The 19,731-nt window shown below is 45.8% G+C and overlaps 1 protein-coding gene across 1 annotated transcript; it reads right to left on the bottom strand.

Moving 5' to 3' along the window:
- Positions 1–1,748: 1,748 nt before the first annotated feature.
- On the bottom strand, positions 1,749–5,717 carry LOC111958011 (synaptobrevin homolog YKT6). The gene is made up of 8 exons (XM_023979176.2): positions 5,628–5,717; positions 4,966–5,175; positions 4,590–4,672; positions 3,837–3,937; positions 3,430–3,534; positions 3,240–3,305; positions 2,835–2,936; positions 1,749–1,924 (listed from the first exon to the last, which is right to left on the bottom strand). Exons 2-8 carry the CDS (start codon positions 5,067–5,069, stop codon positions 1,889–1,891), a joined length of 597 nt encoding a protein of 198 aa, XP_023834944.1. The 5' UTR covers positions 5,070–5,175; positions 5,628–5,717; the 3' UTR covers positions 1,749–1,888.
- Positions 5,718–19,731: the final 14,014 nt, after the last annotated feature.

Below are 19,731 nucleotides of genomic sequence, written 5' to 3'. Positions count from 1 at the left end.
TGCCACCTCAGTGCCCTTCGCATTGTTTCAAAATTTGGGAGGCCCACAGCAATGCGGTACGGAACTCAATTTGGCCTCAGTGTGCCTCCGGATGCTCTGCAATTATGTCACACCCTCCATACGGAGTTTCCGACCACACTTTCTGATCAAGCATAAATCGCCTCTTATGGTGGATCATAACCATTGAGAATGATAAAGGCCTCTAGTGGCCAAAATGCCATTTTAGCATTGGCAATGCCATTGAGGGCTTCCACCATACTACTGCCATTTTAAAGTAGTCAACTGGGTGGGGATTCCTACGGGTTGCAGCCTCAATGGCGCTGCCCATGCTGTGACAGACGCTATAATGAAACAGCTATAAAGAGGAGTCCTATATCTATCTCTATGATCAGAACCCATTGGTGGGTGGGTGATGGCTGATTCATTGTGAGAACCATGTCTTAAGACTGCATCCAGACAGACCAATGATTTAGATAAACACTACATGACTGATAGGGGGCGCTGTGTTGAAGCCAGCATGTCTCCATCTTGGCGCTCCCCAGCATTATAAAAAATATTTTGGAATCTATAGAAATGCATTTATTAATGTCTACATTTGTTACACATTTACACATTTATTCTACTACAGACACCTTAAATGCATACTTCTAAATTATGTGAGCTAAACATAAAAATACAAAATGAAAAAAATAAAATGTTTTTCCTTACAGTATAATTTTTTAGAGATTACTAATGTTACAACAAAACAATATTTAAATATATGTAACTTTGTCCTTGAAAAATGTAATTGAAATACTGTAGAATTTCAATCATTCCTATGGAGGACTGCTCCTACTGGGGAGTACCAATATGGCCAACCAGTGGCTTCAAAGCCTCTCAATAGCCAATACATAGCGTCAACAATCCAGTTTTTGTATACATCATTGGTCCAGACAAGAAACACTGGTTTGTTTAGCTAACTTTGTGAAAAACAAAATTTAAAAAAGCTTTGGAGGGATTACAGCGCAACTCCAGTAGGACACTGCAAGACCTGCCTTTCATACCACATACTCATACACAGCAAGACTTCAATGTAACCCATAATTCAATAAGGCTTAGTATCTCAAGACGAGTCCATAGACATCACTACACACTGCTTTCTAAGTACAGGCTACCCAATTTAGTTTAACAAGCCCATCCGCACGAGCAATACCAATCAAAAACCTGGAAATGTTTCAAAGTTTTCACATGCCTCCACAAAAAAACAACATGATTTAATACGATTAAATCACTACCCTAAACCATTCTGTGGAAATGAGCAATTTGATCACAAAAATTCCTCCAGGATACAGAGGCCCTTTAAATATGTAACTGAATATACCTGAACTACGAATGTGAGGAAACAGCACCATCTAGTGGGAAAATAAAATACGACGACACTACAAGACCTTTACGAGAACACCAGCAGATCTTGGGTTCCAGAAGTCTCTTGTTTAACGTTAGCTGTGAGTTACTACATAGAACAGAGCAAGATTGTCAGGGTTGCTTTAAAGCCAAGCATGAGAACTTAATCTCTCCTCCTTCAAAACGTAAGATTCTGATACAGTCTGAAAATCAGGAAACGCTTAAAGACTTTTTTCAAAGAACAAACCACCAAAGATACAAACACGTTATTGATTATTGACCACGCCCTGGCTGGCTATGAACCACCTCAAAATGCCTTTTGAGAGGTTATAATGAAGCAAATAAATATAATAATTAATAATTTCCCCCCCCCCCCCCAACTGCCTCTGTGCCCTCCCAGTGACTGAGCAGAGGCCATTCTATCTCCTGGAGGCTGGGGCATGATGGGAGTTGTAGGATGAGCAGAAAGGCCAAGAGATGTGTCTAAGAGGACGGTTCACAGTCATTACATGACCTCGCAGCATGAGTTCTGCTTCCGTGCCTGTGGGATAGAAAACAGAGTGATTGATTAGCAATTACTATATCAATTGCACACTGAGGAGGCTACCTCGGTGATGAAAATGAGTCGTAATAAAGAGTTTTAAAAAGGCAGATGATCTGTAAGTAACCGCCCCGTCACGGATCCCTTTTCATCAGAGCTGAAGATCCGAATCACGTTCTTTACACACACATTTGTGGTCACCCTCCCTTCACATTTCTAACTGTCGATCTGGAACTATAATTCTTCAAGTTTTACAGGTGAAACATCCATGCAGCATCTGCACACCAACTATTTGATCTCAATCAGTTTCATCAGGAAATGCATTTAGATCTTGAGTTCCACAGTGTTGTTTCAAAGTAGCCTACATTGTTGTTTTGAACTATGTACAGTGAGCAAATATAATAGCAAATGGTGTTCAACTGTAGCATACCTGTGTTTAGTTTCAATCAACGCACATACTTTGCCTAGTGACACGCGCTGCTGAGTTTTTGGCCACGAGAGAAAAATGCAACGATTCGCACAATCATCCTAAAATCTAAAGAAATTAGGTGTTGTTACAGTAACATTATACTATGCAATTATATTTGGTTCTGTTATGTAGGATACTATCATTATGTGATCTTGCAGACATTTATTCAGCTTTGATATAACTAACAGAGCACCATTCACCATTCGCTAGAGTATCCTGTTCTCTGAGCTACTGAACGAATGGAGCAGTAGAAAGTAAAGTAGAGAATCCTTCACATTGCAGAAGCTTCTAAACTGTCAAGAAGAAAAGTCGGATCAGCAGCCACTCCGTTTTTATAAAGCCTTGCAAATGAAAGTTGCACTAAAAGTAGCCCAAGTTTCATATAACATGCAATGACAGTTTGAACCGGAGAGCTCAGTCCACAGTCACTACAGTACTTACAGTCTTATAAAAGGCTTTAGACTGGTTCCCCAGGTGTTCAGACTTCTGCACCAGATCATCCAGCTTCTCCCCTCTTTCCAACAGAGACTCCATGGTGTTGTGCTGCAGAGACAATCACACCACACTTCATATACAGCATCACACCAACCACAAGCACTAGCAGTGTTAGACATGCAGTAGTGCAAGTTTCAGCTTCCTATATGGGGAAAATCATGTTAGAGTCCATAGCAAAAGAAAGTAAGGTTGAGAATCCAGAGTAGAGCCAGTTTTTCACACAAATCTCCAACTGACAAACAGTTGATTTACGCTAGAGGCAATTATATGAGCTTATCTCAAGTTTGCCCATTATGTGAGAGATTCTCAGAGATGTGGTTATGTCAGGGAGTGTCGACTGAAGAGACTTACCAGAATGATCTTTGTCTCGTCCAGTTCAGCCTGCACTTTGGTCATAGCATCTGCCTCTCTGGGGTTCTGAGGAGAAAACAGACTCCGTCAAACTATCACAATTATGGATATTCAAGTGTTCTTCAAAGTTATTTAATTGAATGTGTAATGTTTGTTGTGTGTCATTTTAGAGACAGGATGTCATGTGTACCTGGTACTTGGCCAGGTGGATGTCCAGAGCTTTGTAGTTGATGGTTTCGGGGTTTCCAGATGGCCAGTCTATGCTGTCCACTTGTCTGGAGAACTCCTCTAGCACCTGCATGATCAAACATCAAACCGTTAAATCAGGATTTCATAAACTATGGGTCGAGACCCAAAGTGGGTCCTGGTCATGTGAGAGGTGGGTTGCAAATTATGAGAATACATCTATAATCATACACCATTTCTTCTTAATTTGGAGGACACCTGCATTAAATGCTGAAACAGATACCGAAAGGGCCTGGTGAGGAGCAATAACTCTGGAAGAAAACTTGAGACTAACAAGACCCAGACCAGAGTAATATTCTCCACTTGTTGCTAAGGGAATAATGTATCTCTCTGCACATCATCTCTACCCACCTTGTCTAGTAGTGTGAAGGCGACCCTTTGAGGGTACTCGCTGTCTGCTATCACCACTGCACTCAGACTGTCATTCCTCACATACACGTGGCACAGGTACTCTGGAGGGAGAGGGTAGGAATGATAGGAATAACCTCCTGTTAGCAGGTCGAAGACAGCACGTCTTTCTCCAGACTCCACCGTCACTCGCTTTTACATCTTTCTTAACTTATAACATAGACGCGGTGTTCTCCCACAGCACAAGTGCAGAACAGGACAATCGCTTCAGCAACAAGTAGAAGAAACTTCTAACTGGTCAGTTTTATCTCCATCTCTTCATTCAAAGACTCAGTCATGGACACTCTTACTGACAGTTGTGGCTGCTTTGTGTGATGTATTGTTGTCTCTACCTTCTTGCCCATTGCGCTGTTGTCTGTACCCAACAATGTTTGTACCCTGTTTTGTGCTGCTACCATGTTGTGCTGCTGCCATGTTGTGTTGCTACCATGCTGTGTTGTCATGTGTTGCTGCCTTAGGTCTCTCTTTATGCAGTGTTGTGTTGTCTCTCTTGTAGTGGTGTGTGTTTTGTCCAATATTTTTTATTTTATTTTCAATCCCAGCCCCCATCCCCGGAAGGAGGCCTTTTGCCTTTTGGTAGAACATCATTGTAAATAAGAATTTGTTCTTAACTGACTTGCCTAGTTAAATAAAGGTTAAAAATAATAATAATCAGAACACCGCCAAATGTTATGACCCAGTGTGTAAGGAGTTCACCTTGTTCTTTGACTGAGGCTCGGCTGCCGTGTGCAGAACGCTCAACAATCAAGGCGCTGGTGAAGGTCATGAACTCTTGCACACTGCCAAAACCAAACACACAGACAATGGTGAAAACAGTGTTGGTGTTCTTGTCAATTCTAATGAATTCTGTTAAACCATGACAGGTTTAAGATAGGATACTATTAATGACAGGGAAGTCATCTTCTCCTTCATCTGCACTGATGTACAAGAACTGGACAGGTGACAGAATATTCCCAGTCAGAGTCCATCGCACATTGCTTTCATATATCTTGTCTTCAGATCAGTGGAGATTGAGGGAAGGAATCCCCTTTAGACTATTAAAATGCACCCAGGTGCCAAGAGGAAGACCCACCTGGAGCGTTGGAAGAAGCTAAAGGAGGATAGGTCATAGGCAGATTTAAGGAGGTTGGATTTAGTCGCTCCTTTGTGGAGGACGCTGAGGCTGTACAGCTTCATGATGACGCAGGGACAGAGAGTCACAGGGCTAGTGATGATAGGCGTGTCCCCGCGCAGAAGCCTCAAAACAACAACAACCACAATGCCAAGAGGTCTCAATGCCTGCCTGCCAAGAAAAGGAAACAATTCAAATCACATGAGCCAAAGCAAACCAAGCATATAGCCACAAAGGACATGCTCTGTAAGATAGCCTACTACACACAGTGCCACATATTCTACAACCGAAACGACTGCTAAACTAGTTAACATTACCACGATAGAATCACAGACGGAACAAGGGTTAGTTAATCATATCTTTGAAATAAGTCGACATGCACCGCTTCGTCATATACTGTATCTTCATCAATATAGCTGGTTAGTTAGTTAGCTCACACCGATTGCTAGCTAGATAGCTAAATTATTTATTTTAGTTTCCTGGCGAGATGAGGAGCAATTTGACAGTGGATGAATGAATCGAAATGCGATCCCACTTCATAGAGAGCTGGCTAACGTTACAACAACAACTTATGTTCTTTCGACGACGGAGTTAGCTAAAGTTAATTTGTCGTACTTACTTACCAGATAAGACTGCACTGTTTGACATATGTTGAGAATACAATATCAACTGAATTAGTCCATAACTACAGAACGTTCACTAATGTAGTTTATTTCTAGCCACTCCAACCACGTCACGATATAAGCAATGTCCCACAGGATAATAGTTCCGGAATGCAACACCGCCTCATCTTCTTCTTCTATGATATCATGGCGGTCCGCAAACAATCGTTAAAGTGCGTGCCGCCACCTACTGTGCTGGAATGATCTGCCCAATTCTGTACTACCATGAAAATAAAATTCAAAACCAAATAAATCCCTAACTTCTACCACACCCTCCCCAACCCCATAGAACTAGATCTATATCATGTTGAAACACTCCACCTGTAGGATTGTTCAGTATGTCAACAACCATTTCAACAGTAACATCTGTTACCCCCAATATCTCTTTTGGAGTCTCCACAATAACCTTCAACCTGTCATTTCTGCTTTCCACAACCACAGTTATATTGATAACCTTACCAATAAAACCTATGAAGTCAACTTTATTCATTCAAAGTGTCATTTCTATAGAAATGCATTTATTAATGTCTACATTTGTTTTTTTACACATGTATTCTACAACAGACACCTTAAATGCATACTTTTAAATTATATTATGTGAGCTAAACATAAAAATACAAAATGAAAAAAAAAATGTTTTCCTTCCAGTATAATTTTTTGGAGATGACTAATGTTACAACAAAAACATATTTAAATATATGTAACTTTGTCCTTGAAAAATGTAATTGAAATACTGTAGAATTTCAATCATTCCTATGGAGGACTGCTAATTTCAKTTCACCTACCTCTTTCTCTCAGGCATTAGTTAGTTGGACAGGGTGTAAGTGAGGACCTGTGGTCTCATCCAACACTATCACCACTTTCCACTCCAACACATCACTACTCTTGCTTCCTACCTTTGCCTCTTTATGCTTTCTTTACTAGACGCTCCACTGCTTTCTGTATCATGATCTCTCTTCTTCCTATGTCTTTCCACAACCGACCATTCCGGCCCTTGACCCTCATCCTCCCGCTCCATACCATCAGAACTGACACCCATATTGTTCGCATTCCAGCACAGCTGTTGCTTCTCAAACTTGTTCTCCATTTCCTCCATTTCGTCCACACTACTCGCCTTCATTTCCCATTAACCTCTTACCACATTTCTGCAATAACAAAACAAGTTTCAAGATATCAAACAACTCTCACTTGTGGTCAAACAATCGGTCACCTGCAATGCTGATCCATCTTCTTCCTGTTAGAAAAATGCGCACTTTTTTCGCACATGCGTAAATCAGAGATTTAAGCCTGGTAAGGTGGTACCATGAGAAGAACATCAATGGAGTGATTGCTCTACCGCCTCATCTTCTTCTTCTATGGTATATTGCCGATCGCACAAATTAATGTGCATCCTGCCACCTACTGTGCGAGATGGAATCAGGATTCCCAAAAAACTGAACAAACTACCAAAAATATATACATTTTTAAATCAAACAACTTTTCTGTTAAAAAATAAAACATCTGGTCCCTACACAGGCTCAAGGGGAACCTGGTAGGACGGGTCCTCCGGCGTCAGTACCCCTTGCAAGTCTTCAGATGTAAAATCCTTAGGTCCCAAAAACCTTTCTGCCGCAGCCACAATAACGTCCAGTTTCTTAGACTTCTTTGAGACGTGTGTCGTACAGTTTATAACTGTGGCAAAGAACGCCACAAAATCCACCTTTTTAATACACAAAGTATCTTGGCAGCAAACATTCTTATTATTCTTTAAAAATGCCTTCCTCACCATCTTAAATAAGCATGCTCAATTCAAAAAATGTAGAACCAGGAACAGATATAGCCCTCGGTTCTCTCCAGACCTGACTGCCCTTGACCAGCACAAAAACATCCTATGGCGTACTGCATTAGCATCGAATTGCCCCTGTGATATGCAACTTTTCAGGGAAGTTAGGAACAAATATACACAGGCAGTTAGGAAAGCTAAGGCTAGCTTTTTCAAACAGAAATTTGCATCCTGTAGCACGAACTCAAAAAAGTTCTGAGACACTGTAAAATCCATTGAGAATAAGAGCACCTCCTCCCAGCTGCCCACTGCACTGAGGCTAGGAAACACTGTCACCACCGATAAATCCACTATAATTGAGAATTTTAATAAGCATTTTTCTACGGCTGGCCATGCTTTCCATCTGGCTACCCCTACCCCGGTCAACTGCCTGGCACCCACCACAGCAACTTGCCCAAGCCTCCCCCATTTCTCCTTCACCCAAATCCAGATAGCTGATCGGGACCCCTACAAATCAGCCGGGCTAGATAATCTGGACCCTCTCTTTCTTTCTAAAATTATCTGTCAAAATTGTTGCAACCCCTATTACTAGCCTATTCAACCTCTCTTTCATATCGTCTGAGATTCCCAAAGATTGGAAAGCTGCAGCGATCATCCCCCACCTCAAAGGGGGAGACACTCTAGACCCAAACTGCTACAGACCTATATCCATCCTACCCTGCCTTTCTAAGGTCTTCGAAAGCCAAGTTAACAAACAGATTACCGACCATTTCGAATCCCACCGTACCTTCTCCGCTATGCAATCTGGTTTCCGAGCTGGTCATGGGTGCACCTCAGCCACCCTCAAGGTCCTAAACGACATCATAACCGCCATCGATAAGAGACATTACTGTGCAGCCGTATTCATCGACCTGGCCAAGGCTTTCGACTCTGTCAATCACCACATTCTTATTGGCAGACTAAACAGCCTTGGTTTCTCAAATGACTGCCTCGCATGGTTCACCAACTACTTCTCTGATAGAGTTCAGTGTGTCAAATTGGAGGGCCTGTTGTCCGGACCTCTGGCAGTCTCTATGGGGGTGCCACAGGGTTCAATTCTCGGGCCGACTCTCTTCTCTGTATACATCAATGATGTCGCTTTTGCTGCTGGTGATTCTCTGATCCACCTCTACGCAGACGACACCATTCTGTATACTTATGGCCCTTCTTTGGACACTGTGTTAACAACCCTCCAGACGAGCTTCAATGCCATACAACTCTCCTTCCGTGGCCTCCAATTGCTTCTTTAAATACAAGTAAAACTAATGCATGCTCTTCAACGATGCGCCTGCACCTGCGCCGCCCGGTCCACATCACTACTCTGGACGGTCTGACTTAGAATATGTCGACAATTACAAATACCTAGTGTCTGGTTAGACTGTTAAACTCTCCTTCCAGACTCACATCAAACGCTCCAATCCAAAGTTAAATCTAGAATTGGCTTCCTATTCGCAACAAAGCATCCTTCACTCATGCTGCCAAACATACCCTTGTAAAACTGACCATCCTACCGATCCTCGACTTCGGCGATGCATTTACAAAATAGCCTCCAATACCCTACTCATAAATTGGATGCAGTCTATCACAGTGCCATCCGTTTGTCACCAAAGCCCATATACTACCACCACTGCGACCTGTACGCTCTCGTTGGCTGGCCTCGCTTTCATACTCGTCGCCAAACCCACTGGCTCCAGGTCATCTACAAGACCTGCAGGTAAAGTCCCCCTTATCTCAGCTCGCTGGTCACCATAGACAGCACCCCCTGTAGCATGCGCTCCAGCAGGTATATCTCTCTGGTCCCCCAAAACCAATTCTTCCTTTGCCGCCTCTCCTTCAGTTTCTCTGCTCCAATGACTGGAATGAACTACAAAAATCCCTGAAACTGGAAAACACTTATCTCCCTCACTAGCTTTAAGCACCAGCTGTCAGAGCAGCTCACAGATTATTGCACCTGTACATAGCCCATCTATAATTTACCCAAACAACTACCTTCCCCCTACTGTATTTATTTATATTATTTTGCTCCTTTGCACCCCATTATTTTCTAACTTTACTTTGCACATTCTTCCACTGCAAATCGACCATTCCAGTGTTTGACCTGCTATATTGTAATTATTTCGCCACCATGGCCTTTTTTGCCTTTACCTCTCTTATCTCACCTCATTTGCTCACGTTGTATTACTTATTTTTTCTATTTATTATGACTGTATGTTTGTTTTACTCATGTGTACTTTGTTTGTATGTGTCGAAATGCTTTGCTTTATCTTGCCAGGTCGCAATTGTAAATGAGAACTTGTTCTCAACTTACTTACCTGGTTAAATAAAGGTGAAATAAAATAAAAAAGAAATAAAAATGACATTGAGAGCCTCTCTCGGCGGGCATATGCTCACATGCCCCCCTCCATGCAGAGCGAGCTAACACGGATCCAGTTCATACAGGCGCTCTCTCCTACGGAGCTGCGCATACAGACCCAGCTGGCTCATCCTGAGTCATTGCAGATAGCCTTGGAGATGYCTTTGGAGAGGGAGCTGGATTGGGCTGGGGCTTCAGCTGCGACTTTGGTGGGGGTGCAGGGAGACAGACCCTCTGTGCGAGCTGGGGGGCAGAGCAGCCCGGAGCCGGAAAAGCCTGCATGGGTGGCTGAAATGACAGAACTCATTCATGCCGTGTCGCTACAGGCGGCACAAAACACACGCCCTGGTCCCAGGGTCTGCTGGGGTTGTGGCCAGCCAGGCCATCTGCGCCGAGAWYCGGCTCGGGTCCGCATAGACCGGGTAGTGCGGACCCCTGGCTTTCTATCCCAGCCACCATCTTCTTCAGGAGGAGCCCACCGGCACAGACAAGAAAGCAAGGCTCCACTTCCCCCAGAAGCAGACGAGGGCAAGCGGATGGAGCCTGTTGTTGTGGTGGGCCGGGCCTGTGTTGGGGACTTTTGTCATGTCCCTGTCACTGTGGAGGGGGTGCCCTGCTCTGCCCTGGTGGACACTGGGTCCACAGCAACCCTGGTGAGGCCAGATATTGTGCKAGGTTGGACTCAGTGTGAGCCCACAACTGTGCAGCTCCGCACAGTCACAGYTGAGCTGGCACCCATGAAAGGGAAGGGAATAATGACTCTGACAGTAGGGGGCAGGTCTGTGCGTCATCCTGTGTGGGTGGTGGATGTGCAGGATCCTTGTATACTGGGGTTGGACTTTCTTAGGAGCACAGGCTGCCAGTTAGACCTAAATGGGGGCACACTGAGCTTCCAGGGAGGGCCGGCATTCACCATGGCCCCCCCTAATGTCACATTCACTCAACCCAACAAACCCTTTACTCCAACAGTTAAAGCAGCAGAGACTCATGGCTGCCCCCCTCCCGCACGTCTGTGGTGTGCTTTTCCCCAGCCCCCTGTCCAATACGGCTTGGTGTTACATTCCCCCAGCTACCTCCACTACACAGCCCTCTGTGAGCCCGGGCCGCGCCCCCCAGCTACCCCAGATGGGAGAGGAGAGGACACTGTCTGCAGTGAGGGAGATATGGGGGAGGAACTGTGTTGGTCTTGACCCCGAGCAGCAGGAACGGTTGTGGCAGTTGCTGTTTGAATTCAGAGACAGCTTTGCGCTGAGTGAGGAAGAGGTGGGTCAGACTCATCTGGTGCAGCATGAGATCGACACAGGTGATGCTCGACCCATCAAGATGCGTCCCCGCCGTATCCCGCTGGCACGCCAGGAGGCGGCAGACAAGGCTGTGTTGGAGATGCAGCGGGCAGACTTCATCGAGCCCTCAGACAGCCCCTGGATGGCGCCAGTCGTCATGGTTCCGAAGAAAGGGGGCAAGCTGAGGTTCTGTGCGGACTACAGGCGGCTGAATGAGGTAACCAGAAGGACTCATACCCCATACCACGTATCGATGAGTCCGCTGGACCTGGTTAGGAGGTCCTCATGGTTCTCCTCACTAGACATCCAAAAGTGGCTACTGGCAGGTGCCCCTCTCCCAGGGCCAGAGCCCAAAACTGCGTTCTCCACTAACAGAGGACACTGGCAGTTCAAGGTCCTGTGCTTCGGCCTGTGCAAACGCTCCAGCTACTTTTGAGCGTTTGATGGACAGGTGCTGGATGGCATCCCCCAACAGCAGTGTCTGGTATACCTCGATGACATCCTGGCCCATGGCAGCTCCTTCCAGGCAGCCCTGGTGGCGCTACGGGCGTGTGCTGGAGCGGGTGGCTGCCGCAGGTCTGAAGCTCCACCCCGAGAAGTGCCACTTCATGAGGAGAGAGGTGTCCTTCTTGGGCCACCGAGTGGGGAAGGAGGGGATCAGCACCATGGAGGACAAGGTGGGGGCTGTCCGAGACTGGCCCACCCCCACCGACCAGCGTCAGCTGAAGAGCTTCCTGGGCCTGGCCTCGTACTACAGGAGGTTTGTACGGTGCCTCTCAAGCGTCGCTGCTCCCCTGAACCGCCTYCTGCCGAAGGACAAGGCTTTCACTTGGACAGTGGAGTGTGAGGAGGCCTTCAACACCCTCAAACGTGCACTGATCGAGGCCCCCGTGCTCGCCCCCCCTGACCTCACCTTGCCCTTTATCCTGGACACAGACGCGAGCAATGTGGGCATGGGTGGGGTGCTGGCCCAGGTGGGGCCAGAGGGGGAGAGACTGGTGGCGTACTTCAGCAAAACATTTGACAAACATGAGCGCCGCTACTGTGTCACCCGGCGGGAGCTCTTGGCTGTTGTGGCTTCCGTCAAACACTTCAAGTACTACCTGGGTGGCCTGCCCTTTACTGTAAGGACTGACCACTCTGCTCTCCAGTGGCTCATGTCTTTCAGAGAGCCAGAGGGGCAGGTGGCACGCTGGTTGGAGGAGCTTCAGCCGTATGACTTCACAGTGGTGCACAGGGCAGGGGCACGCCACTGCAACGCCGACGCCATGTCCCGTCGGCCCTGTACTGCTGACGGCTGCCGCCACTGTGAGCGGAAAGAGGGACGGGAGAGAGCTGTGTGCAGAGGAGGGGGTCTGTGCCACAGTGTGTCGGGCGAGCGGGCCTGTCTGCTGTGAGCTGCAGACTGTCGACGTGGCTAAATGGGGGCAGCAGCAGGGACGGGACACAGACCTACAGCCAGTGCTACAGTGGGTAGAGGCGCAGGTGAGGCCACCYTGGGAAGAGGTGACAYCGCTCTCACTCGCGACCAAAGYGTTGTGGTCAAAGTTTGAGKGACTGCMGCTGGCTGATGGCGTGCTACAGCGGGCATGGAAGGAGTCAGCTACGGGAGAGGAGAGGTGGCAGGTGGTGGTCCCAAAAGCATTGCGGGAGGCTGTGCTCCAGAGTACTCATGGGGGGGTGGGGACTGGACACTTTGGGGTCACAAAAACACTGCGCCGCCTCCGTCAGGGCTTTTACTGGGGGCAGCACAAGAGGGGTGTGGAGGACTTTTGCCTCCGCTGTGACAACTGCACAGCGAGAAAGMGCCCCCCAGGCCGCTCTCATGCTCAGCTCCAACAGTTCCCAGTGGGGGCTCCCATGGAGAGGGTGGGAGTGGATGTAGTTGGGCCGTTCCCCACCACAGACAGTGGAAACCGCTGGGTGCTCACAGCCATGGACTATTTCACAAAATGGCCCGAGGCTTATGCTCTGCCTGACCAGGAGGCAGAGACCATCGTCGACGCCCTGACAGCGGGGATGTTCAGCAGGTTTGGAGCTGCGGAGTCCATCCACAGCGACCAAGGCAGAAACTTTGAGTCCCGTGTGTTCGCCACCATGTGTGAGAGGCTGGGTATYCACAAGACCCGCACTACTCCTCTCCATCCTCAAAGTGATGGCCTTGTGGAGAGCTTCAACAAAATGCTTGGACAGCAGCTGGCCATCGTCTCTGCCAAACACCTGCCTATGGTCCTCATGGCATGCCGCTCCGCCGTTCAAGACTCCACCTCCTGCACGCCTGCCCTTCTCATGCTGGGGAGAGAGATCCGCACCCCTGCGGAGATGGCGCTTGGTCGGCCCCTGGATAACCCTCATGTTCCCCCAGGGCCGGAGTATGCCCGGAGACTCCAGGACCGCCTGGAGACAGCCCACACCTTCGCCAGAGAGCAGCTGGTGAATGCAGGTGTGAGGCAGAAAATGAACTATGACGTGCACACCCGGGGAAGGCACTTTGTGGCTGGGGAGCTGGTCTGGGTCTACAGCCCCCTAAGGAAAAAAGGCAGATGCCCCAAGTTGGACAGTCACTGGGTGGGACCCTGCAGCGTCCTGGAGAGGGTAGGGGAGGTTGTTTACCGGGTGCAGCTTCCTCCCAGGGGGAGAAATGTGGCACTGCACCGGGACAGGTTAGCCCCATACAGAGGGGCCTCTGCTCCCCAAACCCCAGGGACCCCCACAATTCCACTCTCTGGCAATGACATTCTCCAGGCACCCAACCCCAGGTGCCGCAGACAAGGCTCCAGACAGRCCACTCCCCCTGTCTCCCTCCCTGTGTCACTGCGTGGTTCCCCGGAGCCACGGACTGTATTCCCTGTTCCCGCTTCCTTGTCCCTCATATCCCTTCCTTCATCCCCTGGGTCCCAGAGAGGCAGCTCCCTGCCACGGATGGAGCCCCCTGTTTCATATCTGGACACTCCGCGACCATCACGGCCACGCAGGCAAAGGAGACCTCCGGGTCGCTTCAGAGACTTTGTTTGTTCCCTCAGGGACGAGGGACTTTGTGGTAGGGGGGCTGTGTAGCTACCCGCACAGACAGCGGTGTGTTATGTGGTAGGCTATTAGTGGGTTGTGTTGTACTTACTAGTGTTCGCGGGGTCCGACATGCCAATCAACCTGCTATCTGCCAATCACGGGGATGCCTGGAATGTTCTGATGCCGGGCATCCTGGTGTTTGGCGGAGTGGGGTGGAGGGGGGTTGGGCAGGGGGATGGAGCATTGGAAGTTAAGACCAGGTTTAGCCATTGTTCTCTCTCTTACGTCTGGGCTTCACAAGAGAAGGTCACGGTTGGCTTGTGGGGTATCTTTCATTTATTTGGCGTGGGCTACGGCCAAACAGCAGCCTGTGTAAAGTTGGGTTAATAAACCGTCAATTCGTAAACTCAACCCTCTGTCTGGACAATTGTTCCTTTATGATCTTGTCAGGTCATTACAGTATAATTATTAGCTTCCATTCAGTCCACGCATAAAACTGGTTAGCCAGACCAAATATATACACTCCTTTCTTGAAACATGACTATCTTAACAGCCTTTATATTTTATTTTGCGCAGTGGCYAATCTATAGGCCTTCAGTGTGTGACATGTTTGTGAGTCTGAAAGGACAGAAACCGTAATCCTGGCGCAAGTAGGAGAGTGCACTTTTTGTAAAAACCCAAAGGGCCAGTGGTGTAGTGGAGGGTATATGCAGGCATTGCTTATACTCACTTCTCAATCCCTACTGATGTGTATCAAAGTAGTGTAGTTGTGGTGTACGATTTATCAATTATGTAGTACAATAGAGAAATCATACACAAAGTAGCCTACATAATCGCAAAGCACGTGAAATATCGCACACACAGCCTAGTTTCAGCTGAATATCATCTGCAGGCAGCAAGAGTATGCAGCTCTCAACTGGTTTTGGCATGGAGCAGCTCACATAAGAATGACATCGYTAGCCGGTAGAGTAGGAAAGACTTTCAACTTATGATATCTACCAGTAAATGCTAACTAAGGCAACAATGTGTAGGCAAACCAGGTATTGAAAAAGTTTTGTCCAAAGTGCTGATTAGTAGYCTATTTGTGATGTGCAATRGATATCATGCTCTGTTTGGATCAGAGCATGATGTAAGAATTTCCACGACAGGTGCATGTGACAAATACAATTGTATTTTATTTATCTAGTGGAAATCGGGTCAGGTGGCCAATGTAGAAATCGCTCCATCATTTCCTGGTTGATACAATTCTACACTGCTCGCTCTATTTCAGTTTAAGGTGAAAAACAAGCATTGAATAGTGTAGGGAATTATTGTGACATCTAAGTCGCTGTGAAATATATTTTCAAAAACATAGAACATTGTTTTTACAGCTGTTTGAAGCTGGTGGACAAAAGTTAAAGGCTCAAGTTAAAGGCTAAAGTTAAAGGCTCAAGTGGGAGTATTGGCCATATTACAGGGAAATGGGATGTGGGGGAGGGGGAGATTGGTTTTGAATGCAGCCTACTGCTGTTGAAATTCACCTAGCTTCCACACAGGGGAGGATTTCATAGAAATTCTAGGTGTCCCACCTTTTAGTGAATTAAATATCACCAGCTAGCTAGCTTCATATTAGCTAGCTATCTTGATGTATATATCATTGTAAACTAAAAACACGAACCCCAAATGCATTTGCAGCTAGCTAATTGACAACCATGGAAGAGGGTGAAAAGATTAGCAGCTTCAGCTGTCAGAGAAGGGAGAGAGTAGGGTAGGCTAAKATTACTCTGGATAGGGCAGGTACCTATGTGAAAATATTTTCCAGTTCTAGTCAGCAAGGAAAACTATGAGAACAGAGAGATATGGCAACACCATATTCAGTCCTGTCTCATTTGAGTATAATCAAGCCTGTCTCTTTGTGATGTTTTCTGTCCTACATTTTACATTTTCAAATTTTATCCAGAGCGACATACAATTAGTCCATTCATCTTAAGATAGCTAGGTGGGACAACACATCACAATCTAAAAACAATTTTTAAAAGTATTTATCAGCAAAGTAAGTGCAAGTGGGGAATGAGAAGTGCCTTTTTGGGGGGGGGGGGGGGGGTCAGGTGCGCCGTGAGACTACACGTCAAAGAGGTAGGGTTTCAGAAGTTTTTGAAAGATGGGCAGGGACTCTGCCGTTCTGACTTTAGAGGGAAGCTAGCCCGATAATGGACTAAAGGAGCCTAATATTACTCCTTATAGTCCAAGGACCTTTCATGTTCTGTTTAAAGGCGAATTGGCTCTGGAAGCCAAAACATCCAAATACTCCATCTTATTGTGAATCGATTCMCAATTGCGGGTACAGTTCTAGAAACCTAGATCCCTCTACTTTCATATCACAACAAAATAATTTCACAAACACAAAATACACAAKTGTACACTGTTTTAAAACTTCTTCGAGATTGGTGTCCCTTCCACAGGACGGTTGAGCTAACGTAGGCTAATGTGATTAGCATGAGGTTGTAAGTAACAAGAACATTTCCAAGGACATAAACATATCTGATATTGGCAGAAAGCTTACATTCTTGTTAATCTAACTGCACTGTCCAATTTACAGTAACTATTATAGTGAAAGAATACCATGCTATTGTTTGAGGAGAGTGCACAATTTTGAACACGAAAAGTTATTAATAAACAAATTAGCCACATTTAGGCAGTCTTGATACAAACTTTTGAACAYAAATGAAATGGTTCATTGGATCAGTCTAAAACTTTACACATATACTTGTGCCATCTAGTGGCCAAAACCTAATTGGACCTGGGCTGGAATAATACATTATGGCCTTTCTCTTGCATTTCAAAGATGATGGCACAAAAAAAATACAAAAGAGCAGTTGGTTTTTTCTTTGTATTATCTTTTACCAGATCTATTGTGTTATATTCTACTACATTCCTTTCACATTTCCATAACCTTCAAAGTGTTTCCTTTCAAATGGTACCAAGAATATGCATATCCTTGCTTGAGAGCCTGAGCTGAAGGCAGTGAGATTTGGGTACGTCATTTTAGACGAAAATTGAAAAAAGGGGCTAATCCTTAACCAGTTTTAACATAGTTGCAGTCAACAGTATTTTTCAGTGACAACACGTTTGTGGCATCCATCTTCCTTTTACACACTGGTGTTCGGAGACGCAGATAGCTAATTAAAACAGATAGTACATTCAGTCTTCAGGCTGTTTTGTGTAAACAAGCGCAGTAACATGGAAATATGGCCATGTGGGAACCCTAACCCTATAAAGGTGCATATCAACCTTGTGTTTAAAAAAAATTCTCGCTGATTTAAAAGATAAGGTCCTTATGCTTCCAAAACCGTACCACAAGCAATGCGTGTTAATGTTCAGACCGAGCATCGGGGCTCTTAACAAAACTCCCCCGTACAAAAGACATCTTTATCGAATGACTCTTATGTGTAATGTAATGGAACTGAGAGTCATGATCAAGGGCTAGGGGGAAGCTTGTACCACCATTGGGGTGCCAGGACTGAGAAGAGCTTTGACTGGGCTGAGCGGGAGCTGCCCTCCAGTAGGGTTGGGGGGCCAAGAGACCGTAGGTGACAGAACGGAGTGCTCCAGTTGGGATGTAGGGTTTCAACATATCAGATACAGAGAGCTGTGAAACCCTGTCTGCAGATGAAGAAGTCCCAAATGAATGTCCCGAGAGAATAAGGGTACATCCTTGTATACTTTGGGTTATACAGTGCCATCATAAAGTATTGATACCCCTTGACTTTTTCCACATTATGTTGTGTTACAGCCTGAATTTAAAATGGATTACATTGAGATGTATTTGTCACTGGCCTACACACAATACTCCATAATGTCAAAGTGGAATTAGAGTTTTAGAATTAAAAAAATGAATTACAATGAAAATCTGAAATGTCTTGAGTCAATATTCAACCCCTTTGTTATGGCAAGCCTAAATAAGTTCAGGAGTAAAAATATGCTTAACTAGTCACATAATAAGTTCCATGGACTGACTCTGTGTGCAATAAGTGTTTAACATGATTTCTGAATGACGACCTCATCTCTCTACCCCACACATACAATTATRTGTAAAGTCCCTCAGTCGAGCAGTGAATTTCTAACACAGATTAAACAACAAAGACCAGGGAGGTTTTCCAATGCTTCGCAAAGAAGTACACCTATTGGTAGATGAGTAAAAAAACAGACGTTGAATATCCCTTTTTTATGTTTTTTTATTGAACCTTTATTTAACTAGGCAAGTCAGTTAAGAACAAATCCTTATTTACAATGACTGCCTTCCAAAAGTGGGCTGGGATTAAAAATAAATATGTAGGACAAAACAGACATCACGACAAGAGAGACACCACAACACTACATAAAGAGAGACCTAAGACAACAACACAGCATGGCAGCAACACACAGCAAAAACATGTTGTATGTGGAGGATGAGGGCTGCAGTAGGTATCTCAGATGGGGGGGAGTGAGGCCTAAATAGTTTTAGAAATAAGCATCAACCAGTGGTTCTTGCGATGGGTTTACAGAAATTACCAGTTTAAAGAGGAGTATAGAGTGCAGTGATGGGTCCTATAAGATGGCCGAATAGTAAAGAACATCTAGCCGCTCGAGAGCACCCTTACCTGACGATCTATAAATTACGCCTCTGTAATCTAGCATGGGTAGGACGGTCAGGATTGAGCATTTGGGTATTCCCTTTGTGACAGGCAGTGGTTAAGACAGCAGATGTTCTGACTTTATACACTGCATTCTTTGAGAGGCCACAGAGGCTGACAAGGTAAAAATATGTTGTTCTGCCCCTGAACAAGGCAGTTAACCCACTGTTCCTAGGCCGTCATTGTAATTAAGAATTTGTTCTTAACTGACTTACTTAGTTAAATTCAAAAAAAGAAACCTCAGTGGATTCTGGACTGCATATCAGAGAGCACTTTTGATAAAAAGGGCAAAATAGAAATTGGCCTATGATAGTTAGGCCAATTAAATAAACGATGCACTGGCTGCCTTCCAAGCAATGGGAACCTCCCCAGAGAGGAGAGACAGGTTAAAAAGGTCAGAGATAGGCTCGGCGATGATATGGGCTGCAACCTTTAAGAAGAAAGGATCTAAACTATCTGATCCAGATGTTTTTTGGGGGTCAAGTTTAAGAAGCTCCTTTAGCACCTCAGACTCAGTGACTGCCTGCAGGGAGAAACTTTGTAGCGGGGCAGGGGAAAAAGAGGGAGGAGCATCTGGGCTAGTCACATTAGAAGGGGTGGGAGATGAGGAAATTTTGGATGGGCATGGAGGCACTGCTGAGTCAAATAGGAATCATGACTTAATGAAGTGGTGGTTAAAGAGCTTAGCCATGTGCTCCTTGTCAGTCATAACCACATCATCCAAATTAAGGGACATGGGCAGCTGTGAGGAGGAGGGTTTATTCTCCAGGTCTTTATCTGTTTTCCAGAACGTCTTGGGTTAGACCCACATAGAGAGAACTGCTCCTTAAAGTAACTAACTTTGGCCTTCCGGATAGCCTGGGTACACTTATTTCTCATTTGCCTGAACGAGAGCCAGTTAGCTTGAGTATGAGTGTGCCGAGCCTTTCGCCAAATGCAATTCTTGAGGTGGAGTAACTCTGCCAGA

Source organism: Salvelinus sp. IW2-2015, linkage group LG33, assembly GCF_002910315.2.
Source record: "Salvelinus sp. IW2-2015 linkage group LG33, ASM291031v2, whole genome shotgun sequence".
NCBI classification, from domain to species: domain Eukaryota; kingdom Metazoa; phylum Chordata; class Actinopteri; order Salmoniformes; family Salmonidae; genus Salvelinus; species Salvelinus sp. IW2-2015.
The sequence above is the reverse complement of the archived record's forward strand: the minus strand, read 5'-3'. Positions and strand labels throughout refer to the sequence as shown.

Bases quoted from the DNA above. Each gene is read 5' to 3' on its own strand.
- LOC111958011 (XM_023979176.2), bottom strand. From the start codon at position 5,069: ATGAAGCTGTACAGCCTCAGCGTCCTCCACAAAGGAGCGACTAAATCC. The intron at 4,673-4,965 runs GTGGGTCTTCCT...TGGTTTTGGCAG, and splicing joins AGCTTCTTCCAACGCTCCAG to TGTGCAAGAGTTCATGACCT. The intron at 2,937-3,239 runs GTAAGTCTCTTC...TTGTCTCTGCAG, and splicing joins ACGAGACAAAGATCATTCTG to CACAACACCATGGAGTCTCT.